General features: G+C 37.9%; 1 protein-coding gene and 1 long non-coding RNA gene across 12 annotated transcripts in view; one reads left to right on the forward strand and one right to left on the reverse strand.

Moving 5' to 3' along the window:
• Positions 1-24,210, reverse strand: part of BABAM2 (BRISC and BRCA1 A complex member 2) — a 470,493-nt gene that overhangs the window by 285,951 nt on the left and 160,332 nt on the right. For all 11 annotated transcript variants that reach the window (XM_055540629.1, XM_055540627.1, XM_055540626.1 and 8 more), the window contains one exon: positions 14,906-15,100. In XM_055540629.1, coding sequence (XP_055396604.1) covers positions 14,906-15,100 — 195 coding nt within the window. The remainder of the gene's footprint in view (positions 1-14,905; positions 15,101-24,210) is intronic.
• On the forward strand, positions 77-19,791 carry LOC129623334 (uncharacterized). Its single transcript, XR_008700491.1, has 3 exons — positions 77-323; positions 11,557-11,653; positions 19,654-19,791. It is a non-coding gene; the product is annotated as an uncharacterized LOC129623334 (long non-coding RNA).

The following is a 24,210-nucleotide window of genomic DNA, read 5'->3' on the forward strand; positions in this document are numbered from 1 at the left end:
CCATTGTTATCTCCAGCCCGGATGACTGCAACCACACCTAAACGCTGCAGCCATCGCTCACGTGCAACTGATTCCCATCACCACAGGAAGACAGATCCTTTCAATGTTCGTCAGATTACATTTCTCCTTGGCTCAAAAGTCTCAGATGGTAGGCATTTAGCTTCTTCATAGAGGCATCTGACAAGGTAACAACTGATCGAAGATGTGAAAGAGGTGAGGAAGTAAACCATATGAAACATGGCGGAAATATCTCAGGTAAAGAGAACAAGCGTAAAAAGGCCTGATGCAGGAGTCCACCTGGATGTTCAAGAAACAGCAACAAGGTCAGTGTCTCTGGCACAAATAAGCACTAACACTGATCTCAGGTCTCCTAGAAACTTCCCCAGTGTGCACCACTGCTAAACCCCTGTAGGCTGTGCAAGAATCACTCATAAAATGAGTGAACATTAAATGCCTACTAGATAAACTCCCTACCAATCAATAAATAGCCATTTCTACCTACTAGCCTAAAAATGTCAACCTGTAGGTTAAAATGTTAACAAACTCCGATCTTGTAGTTTATTAAACTCAATGGCTCTTACAGTATTTTTGAAAACAAAAGAAGTGAAATGTGCAATTTAAAAAATTAAAAACTCTTCTACATATAAGGTAATCGGAAGATATTCACATATTTAGCCCTTGGACTCATTTGAACTGCCAGTTATTTTAGTCCATGGGCTGCATTTTAGCTCTTTTGCCCTATTTTAGCTTGCACAATGTATTTTTATTCTACTGGCTATTTTTGCCCAACATTCTTTTTAAAATGCTCAGACGATCCCTATTTTATCCCTTCTCAAAATGTTGATCCTAGAACTAATATAAATTTATGTTTGGTGGCAAAAGACTGATTTATACAGCTAAATTCACAATAAAAGAAATGTTGATCTCGGGATTAATATTAATTTATTTATCAGAAAAGGGTTGATTTACATAACTAAATTAATAATAAAAAAACTTAAGAGTGTGTAAAGAATTTGAACTTTTTGGAAACCATAAAAAGTGCTTTATGATCTCTAACTTTCAAGCCTACTATACATTCTTTATTTTGCCTTTGAGAGAACAAAAAAAATTTTGCACTTGTTTCCAATAGCGTCAGAAACGTTGGAGACTAAGGTTCTAGAATTCAGTTTTCAGTTGCCACAGATTTTCCTTGCAACCTGTAAGTGAACCCTTTTTTGGGAAACTGAGTAAACAGTGATTGAAAACACATCTTATGTAAAATCTGAGCCCCAAACATTACATGAGGAGCATAACACAAGTGAAAACTCCTCAAGTTCGACCTCAGACAGTGACTCTTCCTGTGTTTTTATATTTGAAGTTCCAACAGTTAGTCAAGCAATTTACAGCCACTCTGTTGCAACATCAAAGACTGCTTCCATAGCAATCTTTCCTGTAAGCCGAAAAGGAGACATTTAGATGCAGCCAAGTCAACAGAATCATCTGATTTCCTTTTTGTCAATCCTTGGTCAAATCTTCTCTTTGATAGACGCAGAAGATGATCTGACCTACGACCGTTAAAATGTCAGCCGTTCTGCCAACTGCTTTAATGGCAATCTCCCCAGCATTAGCAATAAATATGCACATCCTCCCTTTCCTTCAAGTTATAGTACATTGGCAAGTAACTTAAACTAACAACGCTGAGTTTTGGCTGTTTATTAGGTCTAAGCTTTTCTTCTGGTAACAGCAGCTGCGTCGTAGTTCTCTTTTCCTTTCAGAAGTGGCAGGTAGACATCTTGTGCAGAATGGATTCCAAAACAAGGTTGCTCTGCAAAGTGAAATTGTATTTCCTTTCTTAGAGACAGTCTGCTGTCAACAAACAAGCTGTTATCTGAAATTGACTGTCTTAATGCTTAGGTGGCTAAAAGCTAAGAAATACTCAAGAGTAACTAACTTCAGCTGTGTGACAGCTTAGTAAGGATGAATCTTCAAATGGACTCAGAACCAACAGCCTAAATCTAGAGATTGTTCCTTGTTAAATGCATAATTATCTGCCACAGGTGACAAGGAAAGCCAAAGTTAGTCTAATTAGAACATCTCACACTTCACAAAAATGTTTTCTAAGATATATCATTTAGTTATTCCCAAAGCCCAGTTCAGTAGGAATAATTCATTTACATCGACTTGAGAAATGAGAAAACTGAGGCTTAGAACAGTCAAGAAACCTGCCTGAAGTCATTGAGAGTATAAGAGAGAGTCAAAACTCAACCTCAAGATTCAAAAGTTATTCACCTATTCATTACTGTGGATTAAGAGCCTCACATGTGCCAGGCCTTATATGAGGCACTACAAATGCAGTGAGTAAAAGAAACATGATTCCTGCCCTCCTGGAGCTTATATTTCTAGTGAGTGAGTCAGTCATTAATCCAAAATAAAATAATACTCCTATAATTTAAAATCTCCAAAAAATAATATCCATAAAAGGGAAGACAGCTCTGAGAGCATATTCAGGAAGACCTGGCCTGAAGCCCCTGTCCAGGCTTTGGGGCTCATTACTTGAGGGAACTTTAAAAAGCTGAGTCAAAAGACCGTGTGGAAAAATAAACAATCAATACCAGCCAGGAACTGATAAATGTCTTCTATTCTGAATAAAAGACTAAATACCAGCCAGGAAAACTGTGAAGAAGAAAAGCAATGAAAGGAAAAGCAATGAAAGGAGGCTAGCTATACCAAACAGCAAAGCATCATATAAAAACAAAGTAATTACAGCAGGATAGTCTGCTGTTACATCAGCAGACATACTAATGGGACAGGAAACCAGTCCAGAAGATTTAGTGCCTGGCTGATAATGTGGGACAACTGGGTAGTCATCTAGAAATAAATAAGACTTAGACCCATATTTCACATCATATATAAGGAAAAACTCCAAGTGGACTAAGGATTTCAGTGTAAAAACTGAAACCATATAGAAGAAAACACTGACAACTGTCTTTATAAAAGCTGGCAGCAGGGAATGACTTTATAATTCAAAAGCCACAAAAGAAAAGATAGACAAACTTGACTACCTGATCATAAAAATTGCTTGGATGAGAAAAACCACCATCAACAAAGTTAAAAGACAACTGGCAAATTGAGGAAAGTATATTTGCAACTCCACCACAAATAACAATGCTCTTAATGAAGAGATTAAAAACCCAAGAGAATAAAAAGAAAGGATAAACAGAAAAGAAATACAAGAGACTCTTAAGCATATGAAAAAATGCTTAACCTCATTCATATCAAAAGAAATACAAATTAAAACTAAATTGAGTATCATTTTTCACCAAACAGACCGGGAGAAATCTATCAGCACTTTAAAGATAGCACTGCACTGTCTTCTGATCTCCACTGTTTTTGATGAAAAGTTAGTGGTGACACAAATAACTTTCACCTCTATGTAGAGTGTTCTTTTCTGTGGTGGTTTAAGATTTTCTCTTTATGTCTGGTTTTCAGTATTTTGACTATGACGTGCCTTGTTTTTTCCTTGCATTTGTCTTGTTTGGGGTGTGTTGAGATTCTTAAATCTGTAAATGCATGTCTTCCATTCTATTTGAAAATATCTGGGCATTACTTAATCAAATTATTTGCCTGCTTTCTTTCACACATATGAGATGTTTAGATTTTATCCCATAAGCTCTGCTTTCCCTTCTAAGTATCAACCTCCCACCTAATATCTGCCTGCTTTTGATCACTCTCCAGTGCCTTAAGGCACATGGCTTTGTATCTGTGGATGGGTTAGTCTAACAGGAGCTACCTGGCCATTATGCAAAGTGGAACATGACAGAAATCTGCAAATATGTGTAATTTACAACTGGCAATGCTGTGGAGAAACAACCACTCTCATATGTTGCTGCTGGGTTAATAAATTGGTATAAACATTCTGAGGGCATTCTGGTGATAAAATTATAAACACATATGATCTTTAATCCACCAATTCCATTTCTAGTTATTTATCTTATAGACATACTGCAACACAGGCAAAGTCAGATGTACAAGATTATTTACCACAGTGTTATTTGTAACAGTGAAAGATTTAAAACAACTTTAATGCCCAACAATAAATTCATATTAAATAAATTACAGTTCAATTATTCAGTGTAGTAATATACAATCATTTTTTTAAAGGAATGCTTATATGGAAAAAAGATCTGAGCTATATAAAGTCAGAAGTAAGCTGCAAAACAGGGTATGTAATATATGTTACTATTTGCATAAAAAGGTGGAATATCAATGTATATAGGGGCTTCCCAGGTGGCACTAGTGGTAAAGAGCCCATCTGCCAATGCAGGAGACAGGAGAGATGCAAGTTTGATCCTTGGGTCAGGAAGATCCCCAGGGGGAAGGCAAAGAAACCCACGCCAGTATTTCTTCCTGGAGAATCCCATGGACAGAGGAGCCTGGCAGGCTAGTCCATAGGGTCGCACAGAGTCAGACATGACTGAAGCAACTTTGCATGCACACATACATATATGTATGTATATATGTGTATGTGTGTATTTGTATTTGCTTATATGCGCATAAAGAAACCCTGAAAAACTACACTAGATAAAAGCTACACCAGCGCTTTTTGGGGTAGGAAAAAGGAAGGAAGGAGGTTTGATTTGGGTGGACACAAGACAATGATGGGAGGGAGACTTTTTACTATATACATTTTGATTTCTGAACACTAGAATATATTACCCACTCAAAAACATTTTAGAGATTTGAAAAATAAAACTAGAAGTATATATAATGAGATGCTTATAATCATATACTCATTCATGTATTCAACAAGCATTTATTGAGCACCCACCATGCCAAGTCCCAGGCTGGATAATAGAGATGTTAAGATCAACAAAATACAGTCTCTGTATTCACAGAGCTTAAAGTCTATCTTGACAAACAGACAAAATATTACAAAGGGATGCTTGGAGGGAGATATTTACAGGATGCATTGGAGGTAACTAAGTTAGGACTCTTAGTTTCAGGTGAGAGAATTCTAATTCAAACTAAATTGAGCAAATAAAAGATAGTTTATTTTAAAGATATGCAGTATCTCAGGGAATCTAATATTTTAAAAGCAGTCCAGCCTCAGTTCAAAGAATTCTAATGCCCCCAGGACTTTCTGTCTCTTATCTCTACTCTCTCTGTGCTTCATCTTACTCTCTATTTACCACTTTCTGATTCTTTTGACTAGATAATTTGAGGGGAAAAAAGGTCCTAGATATACATGTTATAGACCAGCTACTCCTAGCAAGACCAATCTTACTCTCACAACTAACTCCACACTCCTAGGCAAGAACTCTGCTTGGCTCAGGTGTCTCCTGATCTAATCAACACTATTTCCACAGTTTTTACAATGAAAAAGTTACTGTTACCATAAATTCATTGAAAAGAATTGAAAACCAGGCAACTCTTTGGGAGAGGTAGGGTACAGTTATACATACATTTCCCCAAAGCCCTAAAAAAAAGTCTGAGGACCTGTCTTACAGAACACTTCAAATACGAGATTCTTGATCTTCTTCCTTTTATATGTAGAGAGAAGCTTTTAAAACTGGACTCAGTCAGTTCTTTGAAGATACTCATATGTTCTCCTCACACTGAGGAAACTGTGCAAGGGGTGCCCCCAACAGCTAAGTACTACCAAAAATGTGGCAAGGCACCCAAGACTTCAGAACCAACAAGTGGCATCACAAATACAAGTGAGGCGACACAATTCCAGTCCTTCCTCACACGTTGCTCTGCGAGGTGCAGGCAAAGGATTTTCTCTGTGCTTCATATGTTTCTGTAAAACCAGGTTTTTTCTACTTGATAGGCCCTGCTGCTAAAGGAAAGTTGGAATTTTCTACTGATCAGTCAGTTCAGTTCAGTTGCTCAGTCATGTCCGACTCTTCGCGACCCCATGAATCGCAGCACGCCAGGCCTCCAAAAATAATAATAATAAAGGTCCTTTTAAAGATCAGTAAGATTGAAAAACCTACCATATTCATTTAAACATCTTGAGATATAAAGAAATTTAGGCCCAAACATACACACCCATACATGCACACAACCACTTTTAGTAAATAAAGTAAAAACCTGACAAATAAATGGTTGTGACAAGATCCTAAGTACTCTTAGTGACATACAGGTCAAAATCGAATATAGCAAATTCCATTACACAAACAATAAAAATTTGAGAGCCCCTGTCATTGGTTCTATTATTTTAAATACTGTTCAACTCCCAATAGTTCCATGCGGTTAAAAACAAAAACAAACAAACCTGGACAGTTATAAGAAGTGACTCTAATAGATTTCACTACCATGCTACACATTTTTCCAAAGGAGCAAACACAAGTTTATCCCTGCCACAGGTGAAATGCCATCAGACTTTAACTCCCAAGTGGCATAAATTAAACAGAGATGATGAGAAGCCCCTTGTATCCCCTGCTCCATGTGGCAGAATGGTGTCACCAGAATATCTACTCCATCATCGTGGCCAGCAGTGAAAGGGTCACCCTTTTCCAGACCTTCCAGCTATTCTGATCCTTCTATGCAATTTGACATTATTTAACACGCTAGTAAAGTAATGCTCAAAATTCTCCAAGCCAGGCTTCAGCAATATGTGAACCGTGAACTTCCAGATGATCAAGCTGGTTTTAGAAAAGACAGAGGAACCAGAGACCAAATTGCCAACATCCGCTGGATCATCGAACAAGCAAGACAGTTCCAGAAAAACATCTTTTTGCTTTATTGACTATGCCAAAGACTTTGACTGTGTGGATCACAGTAAACTGTGGAAAATTCTGAAAGAGATGGGAATACCAGACCACCTGACCCGCCTCTTGAGAAACCTGTATGCAGGTCAGGAAGCAACAGTTAGAACTGGACATAGAACAACAGACTGGTTCCAAATAGGAAAAGGAGTATGTCAAGGCTGTACATTGTCACCCTGCTTATTTAACTTCTATGCAGAATACATCATGGGAAACGCTGGGCTGGAAGAAGCACAAGCTGGAATCAAGATTGCTGGGAGAAATATCAATAACCTCAGATATGCAGATGACACCACCCTTATGGCAGAAAGTGAAGAGGAACTAAAAAGCCTCTTGATGAAGGTGAAAGAGGAGAGTGAAAAAGTTAGCTTAAAACTCAACATTCAGAAACGAAGATCATGGCATCTGGTCCCATCACTTCATGGGAAATAGATGGGGAAACAGTGGAAACAGTGTCAGACTTTATTTTTGGGGGCTCCAAAATCACTGCAGATGGTGACTGCAGCCATGAAATTAAAAGACGCTTACTCCTTGGAAGAAAAGTTATGACCAACCTAGACAGCATATTCAAAAGCAGAGACATTACTTGGCCAACAAAGGTTCATCTAGTCAAGGCTATGGTTTTTCCAGTAGTCATGTATGGATGTGAGAGTTGGACTGTGAAGAAAGCTGAGCACCGAAGAATTGATGCTTTTGAACTGTGGTGTTGGAGAAGACGCTTGAGAGTCCCTTGGACTGCAAAGAGATCCAACCAGTCTAAAGGAGATCAGTCCTGGGTGTTCTTTGGAAGGAATGATGCTAAAGCTGAAACTCAAGTACTTTGGCCACCTGATGCGAAGAGTTGACTCATTGGAAAAGACTTTGATGCTGGGAGAGATTGGGGGCGGGAGGAGAAGGGGACGACAGAGGATGAGATGGCTGGATGGCATCACTGACTTGATGGACGTGAGTCGCAGTGAACTCCGGGAGTTGGTGATGGACAGGGAGGCCTGGCGTGCTGCGATTCATGGGGTCGAAAAGAGTCGGACATGACTGAGCACCTGAACTGAAATGAACTCAATAGCCATATTTAAAAAGGTTAAAAAAAGGTGAAATTAATTTCAAAAATATATATCCAGTATATCTAAAAAACTATCATTTCTGCATATAATCAACATGAAAAATTATTAATGAGACCACTTTCTGTGCCAGTTTCCTGAACTCTGTATTTCACATTTGCATACATCTCAGTTCAGACCAGCCACATTTCAAGTGCTCAGTAGCCTCATGTGTGTTATATGACTAGTGTATGACACAGTTTGTTGTGATCCACAGAGTCAAAGGCTTTAGCATTGTCAATGAAGCAGAAGTAAGATGTTTTTCTGGAATTCTCTTGCTTTTTCTATAATTCAATGGAGTTGGCAATTTGATCTCTTGTTCTTCTGCCTTTTCTAAACCCAGCTTGAACATCTGAAAGTTCACTGTTCACGTATTGTTGAAGGCTCTGCCCTAAAGGAGCTTACACTCGAACCACCTTGTTATAAAATTAATCAAACAAGGAGACCATAAGGATGAGATGACTCTAATGTCTTGGTAGCCAACTTAAGCAAACGGAAACCTAAGCCAGAATCACTTCCTGTAAATGCCTTAAGATTAAGAAGAACAGCCAGTCACAAACAGCCAACTAGTCTTTCCCAAATAATGCAACCACTTCAAGCTCTAGCCAAACAACTGCCTTGCTTTTCTTCCAAGTCCTCTCTCTAAATCCCTTGCCCATAACTCTTAGCAGTAGAATGCTCCTAACCACCATGCATCAACGTTTGCTCAAATAAACTTAAAAATTTTAGTATGTCTCAGTTTATCTTTTAACACTGCTCATATACTTTCCTTCAAACATAATATCACAGCAAGTTGGGGTGACAAAAGCATGTCATTAATTCAGATGAAGAGCTATCATGAAATGGCTCCTTTCTTCTCTGCACGGTATTTTAAAATGTTGCCAGAGTTGATAAGCCATACATTCTTAAAATCTTACTGGGATTTGTGGCCAGGTACAGCAAAAAAAAAGGGGGGGTGGGGTGGGGCGGGGGTAATTGTTTCAGTCTCCATCATATGTCATTATTAAGAAAATTCCCACAAAAGGAAAAAATCAGTTGCTAAAAAAATGTTTTATCTCACAGATCACCCACTGGTGATCTTTAATATGTAAAATATGTGAAAATATGTGGTTTTAGAACATCTCAAAACATTCTTTTCATAGCAGGAAAGAAAAATGCCTTTGATCAAAATATTAGGGATGATAAACTAACTTTGAGCTCTGATAATTAAAACAAAAGCCAAAGAAAAACTCACAAATTTGCTTACTGTGCTTTGGTACTATTAACTGACATTGGTTCTTTAGATACTACTGACACAAGCAGGAAAGCAGTTGATTATTTACAGTATAAAGTGAGACCTTAAATTTTGTCCATTGAGAAAACTTATAATGTACCTTTATGTTGATATATTGTATCAAAACAGTATATATAATTTTAGTATCTATAGCTTACATTGGGACATTCATCAAAATTAAAATTCTAATCTTAAAAATAACTGCTCAAATAGCAGGAGGGAGGTCTTTGTGGTGATCTGTATCTTGACTACAGTGGTGGTTAAAGGAAATTACTCATGTGATAAAATGGCATACACATACTTGGTGTCAATGTCAATGTCTTGGTTTATAAAATATAACCACTGGGGGAAACCAGGTGAAGGGGTATAAGACCTCTCTGTACTATTTTGCAACTTCTTGTGAATCTGCAACTATTTAATATATCTTCTTAAAATTACTCTGATCATGCAGGAACATTAGAACTCTTCATTCTGAACAGGTAACCTTGCATCCCAATGTATCGTCTGTTTTCTCTCGATTTAAAAAAAAATGGCATTTATTAAAAATTATAAAACCAGCACAGACTAAGAAAACAGTGTTCAAAACCCCACTCATTAAAAACTCTATTCATTAAAGGAGATGGACAAAGCAATAAGAGAGATGGCTTCATAAAAAGACCATGGCAAAGAATAATAAAGAGTTTGTGCTGATATATTTTTTTTAATTTTAGTGTTTACTTTCAAATGTGCGCTTGGTGAAATCCTCTAACAGGAAACTGGGGAGAAAAAAGAAGAGTGTCTGCAGTGACATGGAGAAGCAGTGTATTTCAAATTAACTTGCTTGTCAGAAGGTTGACAGGAGACGAGAGCCTTCGCTCTCTCTTCTACATGGTTTTTAAATTTTTCCTTTTGCCAACTGATGGTAAAACGGAAGAGGCATCTCAGGATTTTAAGAGCCTTGTACTTTTAGAGCAGAAATGGAAGGTTAAGAATGTAAACATATGTTCTAGAAAGAAAACTTCAGTAATGGCAAAGGTGGAAACAGAAAGGGGAATAGAAAGCCACCATCCTCTCAAATGAACACAGGATGTTGTAATCCAAGGATCTTCAGTCATTATGCACAGTCTTAGATTCCTTACAGAAAATATTTATCAGGTGGACTAGTAGGATCAGGAGAACCACAATACATGGATTCACATTTAGCCCAGGAAGAACATATTGATTCTTGCTCTATTTTATTAAAAGAATATATTAGTTTTCATATTTTATTTCCTATATCAATTTATTTCATATTAAAATGTTTTCTTGCTACAGTAAGACATAAGAGATGTGATTTACTGATCCGTAAACCAGTCATATGAATACTTATAATTCTTGTCTCCCACATATGCTACGCCTGTAAGTTTTTCTTTCTTTTTTGGGGGTGCACCACATGGCTTGCAGGATCTTAGTTCCCCAACCAGAGGGAGAACCGGGGCCCCCTGCAGTGGAGTCCTAATCACTGAACACTGGGGAATTTCCCTCTTAAGTTTCTCTGCAACCATATAACCTGCTGACCTCCTCTACCTATAGTGCTACCTATCTCCACCTTCCTTTAGGGCCTAGGTCAATTCCGGTTCACCAGTGAAGGCTCCATAGTTACTTCATTTCTCAGTGATTGGGTCTTCTTCTGAATTCATACACAGGCTGTCCATGCCATTTGAGGCAATCTATTTAGCGTTGCTATTTCATCTTTTACAAATACGTGTTGAGTCTTCTTAACTGGATTTTAACATCTTCAAGAGCAAAAGCCAGGACTGCTTTTTTTATTCCAACCATTAGCAGCATAGTAGACTTTCTTTATCACTTGTATACTGGCTTAGCCCTGTTGAATTATATCTTACAGGTATGGTGCAGCACTCCAGAGCGTATAAATATCATTTAAAATACTGATTTTGTAGTCTTTCAAAATAATTATCTTTCCAAGCTCTGTATTATCAGAAAAACTGAAAAGCATGCCTTTCAATTACCTAATAAAAGAAGGAACAAAATAGGATCAAAGGAGCATCTCTGTGACATTTCACAAGACATCTGATGGCAAACTAGACGTACATCCAATCTCTTAGATGTAGCTCTTCCAGAGACTCAGACAACTAAGAAAGGAGCACACAGTAGAATACTAAGAGAGAATGACTGAATGCTTTACTGAAAATGAGATAATCTAATAATATTCACCTTCCTTAAAAGGATAAAATAAGTTTGCCATAACTGTTTCTTAGTTACCTAACTATTCTTCCAACTGACTATTGCATTCTAATTTAAATGCCTGCAAATCATCCACTTAAAGACCTGAGTGCAATTTCTTTCAAAAATCTCCAGAATGTTTTTACTTTCTACAGCCCTGAGGATCTTTCTGCTTCTCCATTTCTCAAAGATAATTCCTCTGAAGCACATCTGCCCATTTCTTTGGTTTCTTCAGCCCTGAAACAGACCCCCAGAAGGAGCACAGCCTGGCCAACAACTTGATTTTAGCCCAGGGAGCCTGACCTCGGACTTCTGACCACCAGGACTATAAGGTAATATATCTGTGTTGTTTTAAGCTACCAAGATCGTGGTAATTTGTTACAGCAGCAGTAGGATACTAATAAAGCCTCTGATTCAAAAGATCTCACCTCAAAATCAAACTCCTTTCTTTCTGCTAGCATCCCACATTTGTCAACCAAACTCTTGGGGTGTATTTGAATTCCAGTAGCAAGTTGTCCTTTACCATGTTCCTGAAGCAGCACATCAAGCTCCAATGTGTTTCATTCTGCAAGACTCACTTTTATGTTCTGTTTTTGGACCAGGAACTAACTCATATACCTATATTTTCACTTCTAGTGTCTCAGCTCCTACTTCTGTTGATCTCCTCCTTGGGTTGATCTGCTGTAAGCTTAACCTCCAATTGTCCACCTTGTCTTGTTACAGGGTTCTCAGTTTCTTTACTTCCCCTCAGTCCATAATCATTGTTGCCCTGATGCTTACAAACTACTCAACAGCATATGAAAATAATCTGGGGGTAACATAGCAGTAGTAGGTTTTATAAGTAAAGAATGGAGAATCAGTAACATTAAATTAAAAGTTTTAAATATACTATAAATTCAAACTACCTAACTATACTCCTACACTCAGAAGAACTACAATTCAAGTATTAGCTGGGCCAATGAACATAATTTCAAACATTCTTAGATCAGAAATGGCACCATAAAACTGGATAAATTTAAAGTCAGCCTTAATATTAAAAGGGGGAATTAGGTAGGAAGGAAAATCCTAAAAACTAAAGACCAATTAGTTTGACAGTGATTCCTGTCTTTAAAGGAATCTATCAGTACTAAAGACAACACAAACAGGTTCATCAAGAAGTCATGCCAAATTAACCTAACAACTCTTTTGAAAGGACAACTAAGTTGATTGTTTAATATGAGAAATGCTTGGATTAGAGGATAAACTAAGTTCAGTAAAGTTTTCCTTACTATCCATATGAATAGATTAAAGTTTCAAAATAACAGTTTAAAAACCTTGAACTCTGCACTACTTGTAGAAATATAAAATGGTGCAGCCACTATGGAAAACATTATACAGATTTCTCAAAAAAAAAAAATTAAAAACAGAATTAGCAATATGATCCAGCAATCCTACTCTGGGGGATGTATTCAAAAGAATTCAAAGGAGTATCTTTGTACATACTCAGGTGTAGTCAGCATTATTCACAATAGCCAGGAGGTGAAAGCAACACAAATGTTGACTGATGGATGAATGCAAACACAAAATGTGGCATAAGTGTACACTGGAATACCGAGCAGTCTCAAAAAGGAGAGAAATCCTGTCACATGCTACAACACTGATGAACCTCAAAGACAGTATGCTAGGCAAAATAAGCCAATCACAAAAAGACGAATGCTAGACGATTCCACTTATATGAGGTGTCTAAAGGAGTAAAAACCACACAGACAGGAAGTAGAAAGGTAGCTGCCAAGGCCTGCAGGGAAACAGAGTTAGTGTTTCAATTGGTCCAGAGTTTCAGTTTTACAAGATGGAAAAGCTCTCGAGAGTGACTGCACAACAAGGCGAACTAACCTAACACTACCGCACTGACACTTGCAGACGGTTAAGACAGCAAATTTAATTTAAAATGAAATAAATTTACAAAGTGCAAACAAACCAAAAGCCTTGAACTGAACAAACAAGATGATTTGTAACAAGGATAAATTTTAGTCCTACTGATTCAAAGGCATTAATCACATCTAAGACCTTGGAAAACATGTCCTTTGAGAAAGAGCTGAAGATCAAAAAGGGAGAGGTATGTTTAACCTACGAAAAGAAAGACTGAGAGAAATCTGAAAGGCTTAACACGGAGAAGGGACCCTAAACTTACTCTGTGCTTAAATAAACTAGAGTTTACTCATTCATTCATTCACTCAACAAATGTTTATGGAATGTAAACAATATGCCAGGCACTGTTCTAAGTATTTACGATATTTCCAGTGAACAAATATCTCTGCTTTCGTGGAATTTTACGTTCCATTGGGAGGAGACAAACAACAAACATAATAAGGAAGTGTGGTAGGCTCCCGATGATCTCTGGGGGTATTCACTCTTATGTAATGCCTCCTCGGTGTATACGTTGGACTTAAGCAGAACATATCAAAAGTTTTTTATAGACATGGTGCTAGTGCACATTTAATAGGCTACAGTGTAGTGTAAATATAACTCATATGTATATTCAGAAACCAAAAAATTCATGTAACTCACTTTGATATTTGCTTAAGTGGGTCTGAAACCAAACCCACAGTATTTCCCAAGTATGCAAGTACATGAAATGTTCAGAAAAGAAAACCTATATAGACAGAAACTAGATTAGTGGTTGCCCATAACTGGGGGTGGGAATAGAATTAACTATAAATGGGCATTGAGGGATATCACTGGGATGATGGAACCATTCGAAAACTGGATTGATGGTGGTTGTTCAACTTGCTTTACACTTAAAATGGGTGGATATATGATATCAAAATAATACCTCAAAAAAGGTTGTTTAAAAAAATTGGGGGTGTTAATACAGGCATTTCTAAGAAAGTCACATATGAGTAAAATCTTTAAGGAGGAAGGGCATTAGCTTTGTGATTGTATAGGGGAAACAAGCCAGATGACAGGAAAGCTATGCACAGACCCAAGGGCAGGGGCATGTCTGGTGTGTCTGCAGCACAGCGAGGCGCTAGTGTGGCTGAGATGATTATTTTTAGACAGGAAAGCAGGAGATGAAGAGAGAGCAGGAACGATGGATGGAGGATGGTGGTGACGGGAATCACGCTGAGCTCTTTTACACCCCTGGAAAGACGGTGGCTTTTACGGTGAGAAAAAGAGAGGGATATGAAAGTTCTGGGCAGAGAAGTGATACACTCTGACTTGTGTCTTTAAAGGATCACACAATGTAAAAGAAATTATAAAAGGCTCCACATAAGCTAGTTAGCTCCAGAGTTACTGACCTCTCCCGTCTGGCTGAGATACGATATACTTTCTCATAATTCAGAGTTTTGAAGAGACCTTAATGTTTATGTGGTTTCTCAAAGATATCGGCTGGGAAGTCTGCAAAATTTGGAGACTCATATTCCCAGCTGCAGACACTCAGAAGTCAGGGGCTGTGGGTGTGAGACTGAGAGAGTATCCGGGCATCCTCAATCATGTTTATCTAAGGAAATGGCCAGGGTTTATTATAAATGAATGTTGGAATTGATTATTTTATTCTATTACAGATAAAGTGACCTTTTTCTCCCTTTCTCGAAAAACCTTACCCAGTTGTTTTTTTTCCCGGCATAAATCTCCATGTTCTCTCCATACTGTGGCTCTTCCAGTAACGTCTGGTATTCGAACATGAGGCGGGAGCTCTCACGAAGGCGGCTGCACTGAAACTGGTGATACTGTTGCACAAGTTCCTTCACCACCAGTAAGAGACATTCGGGGTTTGATGGATTCCAGGAGGCAAGGTTCTGTAGAAGCCAAAAAGAAAAGCCCAGTAACAAATGAGTTTTCACACAAATCCAGTATCACACTGGCTCATCAATATACAGGGAAAGAGGGATGAAAATCTAAGAGAAATAGACTACTTTTTTTTCTTTAATTGAAGTATAGTTGATTTACAGTGTTTTGTTAGTTTCTGGGGTATAGCAAAGTGACACAATTATACACACAGATATATATATGTGTATATATATATTCTTTTTCATATTATGGTTTATTATAGGATAGTGAATACGGTTCCCTTGCTATAGAGTAGGACTTGGTTGCGTCTCTATTTTATATAGGGTAGTTTGTATCTGCTAATCTCAAACTCCTAATTTATCCCTCCCCCACCCTTCTCCCTTTAGTAACCATGTTTGTTTTCTAAGTTTGTGAGTCTGATTCTATTTTGTAAATAAGTTCCTTTTTATCATATTTTAGATTTTACATGTAAGTGATATCATAGGGTATTTGTCTTTCTCTTTCTGATTTACTTCACTTAGTATGATAATCTCTAACCTCCAAGTAGCTGCAAATGGCATTATTTCCTTCTTTCTATGGCTGAGTAATATTCCATTGTATGTATGTACCACATCTTCTTTAGCATTCATCTGCCAATGAATGCTGCCTAAGCAATACTTAGGTTGCTTCCATGTCTTGGCTATTATAAACAGTGCTACTATGAACATTGGCGAGCATGTATCTTTTCCAATTAGTTTTTCTGGATATATGCCCAGGAGTGAGATTGCTGGGCACGTGGCAACTCTATAGTTTTTATTTTTTTAAGGAACCTCCATACTGTTTTCCATAGAAGCTGCACCAATTCATATTCCCACAAATAATCTAAGAGAAAAACAGACTACTCTTAATTAATGATAAGCTCGGAGCTGAAGTCAAAAGGGCCTCTTGAACTTGTTGATTTCTTCTGCTTTCTAAAAATTCTTGCAGACAATCAAGGAGAATTCCACTATGGGCAGGCAGAAATAGTAAAGTGTAAAGTAGGGTAGTAACAAAACAAGAAACCAAAACATCCTAAGAAGACCAAAATTTTAGCCCTGAAGACTTGTTTCTTATTTTTTCATAATTTTAATTTCTTCCATCTGCACCTAAATTCAGCATTAAATGCTAATGTCATTCAACTCAGATCCACAGACCATCTGCATCTATAATACCAGATATAAATGAACGCTCTGTAAACATTAGAGCCCCACAGACACGTAAGCACAATGGTGGTGGTTCAGCCTGAAAAAGACAGGACTGGAGTAGAGATGACAGAAAATACAGTTAGGAAATGCAAGGTCCGGAGAAAAAGATAAAGGACATGGCTGTGATAGCCTGACCAGGAAAGGAGATGGGAAAGATCTGACAAGTATATAGCTGCTTTTACGCTCACAGTCACGTATTTTAAGCTCACAGTATACGTATGTTGATACATATTCAACAAATACGTATCAAGTGCCTATTCCGTGTCAGCCACTGTTACAGGCAGTGACGGGAATAAACCAAGTCCTTGCTAAAGGAGCTTACAGTTTCATTGGCCAAAATAAATAATCAACAAAATCAGATGGTAATAAATGCTACTGAGAAAACTGGTGAAGGAAGAGCTTCAAAAGAGAGAAGTGATCAGCTGTGCCAAATGGTGTTGCTGAGTAAGAGGAGGCCTAGGAACTGACGGCTGGGTATGTTGACACACAGGTCAGCAGTGTGCTCCACAAGGGCTATCTTGGTGAAGCAGAAGCTTGACTGTAGAGGCTTTAAGAGAGAATGAGTAGAAAGAAATTAGAAACGTGATACAGACAATGCAAACTGGTAACCAGAGGGGAAGAGAAAGTTTTGCTCAGATGTTTATAGTCTGAGGGAATATCCCCATAGAGAGAAGGGAACATGCTGCTGTAAAGGGAAGTGGGCACAGAACACCATCAGAGAAGATAACAATTAGGTAGGCAGAATGGGATCTCCAAGAGGGACGCCTTAGAAACGAGCACAGAGAATCCATCTGTAGGTACAAGAGAAAAGGCCAGCTTAGAATTACAAATGTAGGCAGGTTGTTCTATGCGGTGATAGAAGCTTGTGGTGGTTCTCTCCTAAGAGTTTACATTTTCTCCTTGAAACAAGGCCATCGGCTGAGAGTGAGGAAGAAGGAGGGGATACAGGAAGTTTGAGACGAGAGTATGCAATAGTCATTTAGAACAATAAACAATGAATGAACTGGGGAAATGGAGGAGGAATTCCAGACAGCACTAAAAGCCCCACTGAGCTTGAGGTATGATTTTTAAGTGAGACCAATCAGCATAAATTCCCTCGCCTGGGTGCAATGTAGAGTGGGAGGAATTTAGATTTAACAAAGGTTGGGATTTTGCCAGATAAGTACAATAGAAAGAAAGAGGGGCAAGAGATCTTTGAGGGCTTGCAGAAGAATGATTGTAATTATGGACATGGACGCCCTAAGCCAAGAAAAAGCAAAGTAAGTTCATAAGAGAAGTGAGAGTTGGTGGGAAAATGACAGGACCAATGGTTCTGGTGAGCTGGGAGATTCTAAAAAAAATGAATTCTAAAAGACAGGAGGTGTGGTCAGAGAACGGGATGTTTGATCTGTAATGGGTACTCACAAGGACTGGCTGAGCATGTGTCTGGCTGAGGGGGGTGGAGGAAGGACAAGATCCCTGTAGGAAAGGAAGTCAGGGACTGAGAGGCCCGCATGTGGGAAGGAGCGTTTATGTGAATATTAAATCACCTGCAATCACAAAAAGAGCAATCAACAGTGCTGAGAAAATAACTGTGAGCCATGTGCCAAAATCTTCAAAGGATGTCTCTAGATAACAACAAGGAGGGAGGGGTGTGTCCTACCCCCTCTGTCTGATGGGCTGAGTTTCAGGGCTGGGGATGGGGTGTCAGGGAAAACGGAACGATGGTTTCCTTGGCAGCAGCATTGAGCAGGGAGAACACCTACCGCCCCTCCAAGTGTAGTGATACAAAAGATGAGAGAGAAATCAGCTGTAATAAATAAATTATTTGAGAACATGGAAGGAAAGACAGAATCTCAGGGCAGAGGATCTGAATATTCAGGCTTCAAGAGTGAGAAATACTATGTTTGGTCCCTATTCCCACCTCCAGATTCTGGTTTAACTGAGTCAGTCTGAAGTGTGTCTTGGGCACTGAGGGTTTGTTTGTTTAAGCTCCCCAGGTGATTCTAAAATACAGCAAAGGTTGAGAACCACTGACTTTGACGGGGTTGGGGCGGGGGGAATGGTGTAGAGAAGTTAAGGGTATCTGGGACTTTACTGATGACAGACCATGTTAATACCGCAAAACACTGAATCTCCGGAAATTTAGAAATCTGGCATCTATAAAGGAAAACACCAATACATTATAATTGCTCAAAAGGTGATAATTATATAGCCTGCTGAGTACTATATAAATTCTAATAACTTTTCATATATTCAAATTAATCCTTAAGACAACCTACAAGTTACATTACTATAGCATTTTATTTAGATGAGAAACTGAGGCCAAAAGTAGTTTGGTATCTTGTCCAAGGTCACAGAGCTATTAAATAATAAAGCTGAGTTTTGAACGTAAGCAATTTGGCTCCAAGTCCCCGCTTAAGCACTACAGCATAGGTTCTCATACACTCTGGTCTCAGGAACCTTCTTAAATGTATTGGGGACCCCAAGGAGCTTCTACATATATGAATTATATGGATTAAATTTACTACAGTAAAAGTTAAAACAGAAAGTTTCAAATACTAATTCATTTAAAATTAACAATCCTACTACATGTTAACATAAAAACATTTTTAATGAAAAAACTGTACTTTCCCAAAAAATCATGAGACGCATGGCATTGTTTCATATTCTTGCAAAACTCTTTAATGTCTGATTTAATTAAAGAGCTGGATTCTCATATGTGCTTTTACATTCAATGTTGCAATATGTTGTTTTGGCTGAAGTATATGAAGAAAATACAGCCTCATTCAAATACATACTTCGAAAAAAGAAGAGTAGTTTTACAGCCTTTCCAAATAATTCTGGATGTTCTTCTTTGATACTACACCAAAACTCAACAAGTGGTGGTTTCTCAAAGGTTAGTTGTAATGTGGAATCTAAAACTACTTTTTTTCTCTTCCATTATGGTTTATTACAGGATATTGAATGCAATTCCCTGTGTTAATCAGTAGGATAAAATTATATTGATAAATATTTCACACTCTTACCCTAAATTCCATTTGTCTATCCTGTACTTTAAATGAAACTTACTCATGCATGACTTTGCACCATCATTCATTGGTCATTTAGAAAATACTGATTTACTGAGTTATGGAAATATTCCAAATGTTAACACATTTCATTTATATAATACCAAAAAATCACATTCAGTAATACCATGACCAATCTCACCAGAGAAGTCTTCTATCAAAAGAAAACAAACAGAAGGTAAAGAAATATATCCTTTAAAAGAATAATAATGATTTTTCCCCAATGAGTGGGTTGACTTAGGGAATAAATGACAATGGAAAAGTCACTAAATGCTCTTTCACTTATAGGAAAGATAGCTCTTCGGGAATATCCAATAAAGACTTGATGAACAGAGGAAAAAGCAGGAGCTTCAGCATTCTACAGTGAATCAAAGACAGCCCTTGCTGTGAAGTGACTGAACAAAAAGAGTATAAACTCCTCACTGGCAAACCTCTGAATCTCAAGAGCCTGAGGTCCTTTTGAGGTACTCAAGACCACATTTAAAGTATCAACAGGATATAACAACACAGTATAAAACTCAAAATGATCATTATATAGCTGGCTATGCATTTCTTTCAGAAATCATCATTAAACACTGACATATAGAAAAAATACACAATCTTCCCTTTCTTGGTCAAGTATTCAAGTCCTTCTTCCAACACAAAAAGAAAAAGCTTCAGTTGCCTCAGTTTAAACTCTTTATTCACCTCATTTATTTACTTGTTTTTGGCTGCACTGGGTCTTTGTTGTGGTGCACTGGCTCTTCTGTGCTGCACGAGCAATCTTTCTCCAGTTGTGAGCAGGGGCTGCTCTCTGGTGGTTGTGCCACATGCCCTGGCTGCAGTGGCCTCTCCTGTGGCAGAGTACGGGCTCTCGGCACTCAGGCTTCAGTAGCTGCAGCGTGTGGGCCAGCAGTTGAAGCCCACAGGCTTAGCTGCCCCGTGGCACATGGGATCTTAGTCCAGGGATTAAACCAGTGTCCCCTGCACTGGAAGGCAAATGCTTAACCACCGGACCACCAGAGAAGTCTCTCATTTTAAATTGTTAATTCTATCATTTCTCTTTAGCTATTTGGCAAGTTACAGCCTATATCTACAAAATTTTTTTAAATTATGAAAGCATATAAACTGGCAAACACCTCTTACCAATTTGAATTCATTTCAAGTGATTCAATCTAATTATTAAATGCATAGTAACGACATGCCAAGCAGTTCCTTTCCATTAAATACAACCTCCCAATACATGGAAATGCATTTGACCTCTCTGGCCATTCCAAGTGCACTTCAGTGGAAAACAACTTAGTTGAAAAACATTCCCATCAAGGGAAGCAGAGATATGTTCACTCGGATAAAAATTCCTCTACTGCTGCTGCATGACCACTTTTACATATGAAGTCATTTGTGCTTTGAATTACTTGGCCTAGAAGGGGAGAACACAGAAGATACACAAGATTTTGGTCACTTTCTAAGACTAAAGCATATTTTAAAAACAGGTCTAACAATGCAAGACGTTGGGGTTTTCCACCCTCTTGAGAAGGAGATAAGAGAAAAATGTGCAAAGCTTCTTCAAGGAAAGGGTGAGGGAGCATAAGTTAAGAAGCCTCTTTATGAAAAAGAGAAAAGTAAGTTTTTCTCTCTATGCACAAGGTTCTTATTTTACTTATTATTGGTGATATATGAAAGAGGAAATCTTAAATGAGGATGGTCAAGAAGAGTAGGCATGGGACATGTAATATATCAACATAGGAAGGAGTAAAAATGCATTAGGAGAAAGTGATAAAAGTATAAGAGAAAACAGACAAAAGTGAAAAAATGAACTACTATCATGAAACTTTATTCATTCTCACCAAACACATATGAAGCAGTTCAGGGAAGATATCATGCCAGTGCTTTTTAAATGCTGGTTAATTAAAGAGGTTGAACAACTCTGATGATACTCAAGCATAGACAACTGAGAGTGTAGAATGTAAACTTGCCAACCCTCAGTGACATGATATTCACTAAAGTATCAGCTTCTAACCAAAGAATTGGCATCTGCCTCTTTGTAGTCACAACCTGTCTCCCATCTAGCAGTAATTCTGGATTCCCCACTCTGGCTCACTGTACAGACTGCCTGATTTGAGGGATGCTCCTGTTTGTGTGACCCTCAACCTTCCCACGTCTCTCTCATCAATACACTCTACCACACGTGTTATACTCCCAAATCGATGGCCCTGCAGACTTGAAAAAGCACAACCAATCCTCAGCTTCTTATGTGAGCTTCCTTACGTGAGAACAGAGCAGATTATAACTCTTACAAATGCCTAACTCACTTCACCCCCAAATCACATCTCACTTATTCAAAACAAGGCTTCTCAGTCATACTAAAGCAAATTCACTCACAATGACACAAATATATGAAAAGAGTCGGGAAACAATGTACTAGATTCACAGCACTGGGGAGATGAAGAAGAGAAATAAGCAAATTAGTAATTGAGCCCTGGAACCATCATTGACTAATAAGGAAGGGGAAAAAAAAATCTTATATGGGGGAAAAAATTTCTTTTAAAAAATGCTTATAATAAAAACTGTTATTTAATAAGAGGATAAAGTATAGATATGAATTAGAAACACTTCTTTAAAATTATCTGAAACATTACAAAATTACATACAACTATCTAGTACTGTACACAACATATAATACTGTACTATATATTTGAAAACTGCTAAGAGAGTAAATATTAAAGGTTCTCATCACAAGAAAAAGAAATCTATAACTGTATGGTGATGAAAGTTAAATTTATTGTGGTATTCATTTCGTAATATATACATAAATCAACATGTTGTACACCTAAAACTAAATGTTGTATGTCAATTATATCTTGATAAAAAGTTAAAAAACAATGTGTGAAAAGTATATAACCTTACTAATAAGCAAATAAATGTGATTTTATTGATTTCTTTTTCATAAACTAATGTTTCATTGAAACAGTAATATACACATGGTAGGAGAAATAGCATTTTTTCTGATAGCATAAGAGAATAAAGAACAAAGGTAAGTCTTCCTCACAACCTATGTTATCAGATCCCTCTACTCTCCAGAAAGACTATTCTTATTCCCCAGATGGAGCCACACTGAGACCTCTATAATTTATAAGAGTACTCACAGAAATAAATATTGGTATGGCAAAAAATTAATTAGGGTAGTTTTATAATCCTCAATGGCTTTATTTTCAAATAGTCTAATAATTCTCTTCGTTCTTATAAGCAGAGCCTATTGAATCTGAGATTTGAGAATGTTGCCATGTTCTTTGAAGTTGCTGTTAATTACAGTCTTGAAAACTCAGTGGGTTCTTGGAAGCACAGAAGCTAATTAGAAAGAGATGCAAATCTGTGACATCCAAATGAAAAGCTAAGACAACGACCAACATACGGCCATTTCTGGGATTAATACAGGCTAGTAAAAAATATTCCTAGAAGTACAATTAAGTTAAATTCTCACACTTGCTTAAGAACTATGTCTGAGAAGTAAACTGAAGTACTCTGCTCAAATGTGGCAATTTGCAGCCTGTGTTCAGTGGCTACTGCTGGAGCCAGGAGTAGTCCTAGTAGAGGCATCCCAGCCTCTTAACCTGCTTTAACCAGAACACCTCTGTCATTCTGCTTTTGGTTTTTGTTTGGTTGGTTGTTTTGGTTTGGTTTGAGTTTGGGTTGTGTTGAAGTTTTACCTAACATGTCATTTGGAAAAAAATTTTATTTTTTGGGAAGTGGATCTAGTCTAGTAAGTAGTAAACACTTCGCTGAAATCTTATGCTTCTTTTATCCTTCCTATTTGTGACCATCTTCATCATGATACCAGAGGTCCTCCCAGGAGGAATCTGAAATCATACAATGCCTGGAGGATCTTCCAGATGTGCTGAAGAAAAGCATTTCTCTGGTTTATAACGCTGTAGCCCCAAGTCATGAAATTATATATTTTATATATATCTATATATATACAGAGAGAGAGTGCGTGCGTGCACACTCATGGCTTGGGAGTAAAAGGGATTTATCTCCTTAAATCATACATATCTTAACAATAAACAAAGTGGAACCACAATCTTCTCAAAAAAACCTAGTCTGCTTGGGGCCAGCCATGGCAGCTTCCACTGCATTCTGTCCCCGCTCTCTCTCTAGAGCTCTCCAAGGTTCTGACCTCCCTCTCAATCAACAACTAACTTCCCTGGATTTTCTGTGACCTAGGCTTTTCTAAAAGGTCTGATTTATTGCCTTGCAGGAAAAAAAAGAAAAAGGAGAGCAGTCCATTTTCTGGCTTAAATCTTCTGGATACTAATGGTAATGTGATACTAACCCTATGCCAATATAGAACATGACAGATAAACATCTTTGAGAAGGACAAAGGTAATGTGTTGGGCAAAATATACAAATAGCTTGGTTTCTGAAAAATCACTTTTCCGCATGATCACTCATTTGCAGGTTCACAAATGAGAAAAGGAAAAATAAATCCTAAATCTGAATTTTTTTTAAATGCCATTCAGTGGGCAGCCTCACCAACAATTGCTAGGTAAGCAAAACTTCCAAATAACAGAGGAGTTCTGGGGAATCTTCAAATATCTACCACCTACTGGTGCATCACACCAGAATTTCTCTACCATCCCTGTTTTATGTTCAGCAGACTCATTGGAACTGACATACATGTTTGCTTTCTTCCACAGGCCAGCATGCTTTTAATCTAAAATATACAAAAGTATCTCAAAAATACACACTTCCCTCGTGGCTCAGACGGTAAAGAATCCATCTGCAATGTGGGAGACCTGAGTTTGATCCCTGGGTTGGGAAGATCCCCTGAAGGAGGGCAAGGCAACCCACTCCAGTATTCTTCCCTGG

Source organism: Bubalus kerabau, chromosome 11 (assembly GCF_029407905.1).
Source record: "Bubalus kerabau isolate K-KA32 ecotype Philippines breed swamp buffalo chromosome 11, PCC_UOA_SB_1v2, whole genome shotgun sequence".
Classification (NCBI taxonomy): domain Eukaryota; kingdom Metazoa; phylum Chordata; class Mammalia; order Artiodactyla; family Bovidae; genus Bubalus; species Bubalus kerabau.